At 39.6% G+C, this 1694-nt stretch overlaps 1 protein-coding gene across 1 annotated transcript; it reads left to right on the forward strand.

The window, feature by feature from the left end:
- The first annotated feature begins 375 nt into the window (after positions 1 to 375).
- LOC132184853 (uncharacterized) lies at positions 376 to 1327 on the forward strand. Its single transcript, XM_059598630.2, has one exon. The coding sequence runs from the start codon at positions 458 to 460 to the stop codon at positions 941 to 943; it is 486 nt and encodes a 161-aa protein (XP_059454613.1). The 5' UTR covers positions 376 to 457; the 3' UTR covers positions 944 to 1327.
- The last annotated feature ends 367 nt before the right edge of the window (positions 1328 to 1694 follow it).

The raw sequence follows: 1694 nt of genomic DNA on the forward strand, positions 1-1694 counted from the left end.
ATCTATAAGCATGCTTCAATAATAATAATAATAATACTAATAATAATAATTTTTTGAAATTTAGTAGAGATAATTTGTGTTATTATATAAATATATATCTAGTAGCCTCAAGATAATGCCTTTTTTTTTGAAAAAAAAAATAAAAAAAATTCTGTTCTTTAATCTGGTTTGAAATATATATTTTTATTTAAATTTTTTTGATGTGACGTAAATATAAAAAGAATTTTATTTTTGCGTTTTTAAGTACCTATTGTGTTTAAATTATTTACAGTGAGTCAACATAAGAGGCACCGGCTATCACCGGTCACCGAAACCCATTCATCACGTGTATATATATAGACACTCCGTTCTGGCTCCAAAAAAGGAGTTAATTATTATATATTAACAGAGAGGGCGAGAGGCACAACTCCCGGCCAAATTTCTCCGACACAAATACAGAGCAAGGCCGGCGAACAACATGGTCGTCCTGAAAACACCAGAACGCGTGTGGGGGTCGGCGAAGCTGACGTCAGCCGGCTTGTTCATCTCGATGTCGGCCTTCATGGCTCTATGCGCTAAGAAAGCCGGACGAATCTCGCGCAAGCTGAAACCCAAGCCGATGATGATGAGCGATCGAAAATTCGACCCTAAAACGTCGCCGTTGGTTACGCGGCCGAAGCAGCTGATAACGACCTTGAGCAACAAGGCGATCAAATTCATGCACCGGAAAAAGATGGGCGAGGAGGAGGGCGGCGACGAAGGTGGGCCCGAGCTGAAGGACTGGGGGAACGGTGGGGTCTGGCAAAGGACGATCTTGATGGGTGACAAGTGTGAGCCGTTGGATTTCTCTGGCGTGATTTATTACGATAGTGACGGGAAGCAGCTGAACGAGGTGCCTCTCAAGTCCCCACGTGCGAGTCCACTGCCCGGGTATCTCACTAGGGCGGGGAAATCAGGGCTTTGATCAGGCCACCCGCCGGGGTTTGAAGTAGGTCACCCGCGGGGGGTTGTCATAGGAGAGGAAACGGCATGTAGCAAATGTCAACGTTCCATACTGCGTGTTTTTCTACAGTTTCACTTTCACATCTGTCGTGTTGTGATCTTAGTGGTCGGAGAGAATTGGGGGACCCCGGTGACGATGACACTGTCATTCACTTTGGGTTTTGTTTTTGGTGGATAGTGTTAATTATGTGTACAACATGTTTTTCACTTTTATTTTATTTTATTTGTTTTTTTTTTGTTTTTGGAAATTGTAGCGTAGATACTTGGTAGAGTTTAAAAATAAATAGAGGAAATTATGAAAATGAGAAGGCCAGGCTCCCCTGTGACAAAATCAATAAGAATTTCGTAAGCCTCTATATTTACTTCCATCTCATTGGTTTGTATTTTGATTAGTCAATGTTTTTGTGAGTAATTGAAAAGGCAAGAATACCTCTTCACATTTCACAGTATTATTATTTGGTTGACAATATTGGAACTAAAGCTTCGGTTGTATTCAATGCTAATATAGTAATATCACCTAAGGTAAAAGCCTAAAGACTGATGCACGTGGACACAGAAGATCATTCATTGAGTGCTACTTGAATTACTAGTATTTAGTTGTTTTATGTTATTTAATTTTTAAGACTTGAGGGTATTATTTTGTAATTTAATAATGAGTTTAACTTAAATCTGTCAAATTAGGGTTAGGATTAAGGTTTCAGTGTAGACAAAAT

Source organism: Corylus avellana, chromosome 7 (assembly GCF_965113065.1).
Source record: "Corylus avellana chromosome 7, dhCorAvel1.hap1.2, whole genome shotgun sequence".
Lineage (NCBI taxonomy): Eukaryota > Viridiplantae > Streptophyta > Magnoliopsida > Fagales > Betulaceae > Corylus > Corylus avellana.

Excerpts from the sequence above, each read along its gene's own strand:
- LOC132184853 (XM_059598630.2), top strand. The coding sequence starts at position 458 with ATGGTCGTCCTGAAAACACCAGAACGCGTGTGGGGGTCGGCGAAGCTG.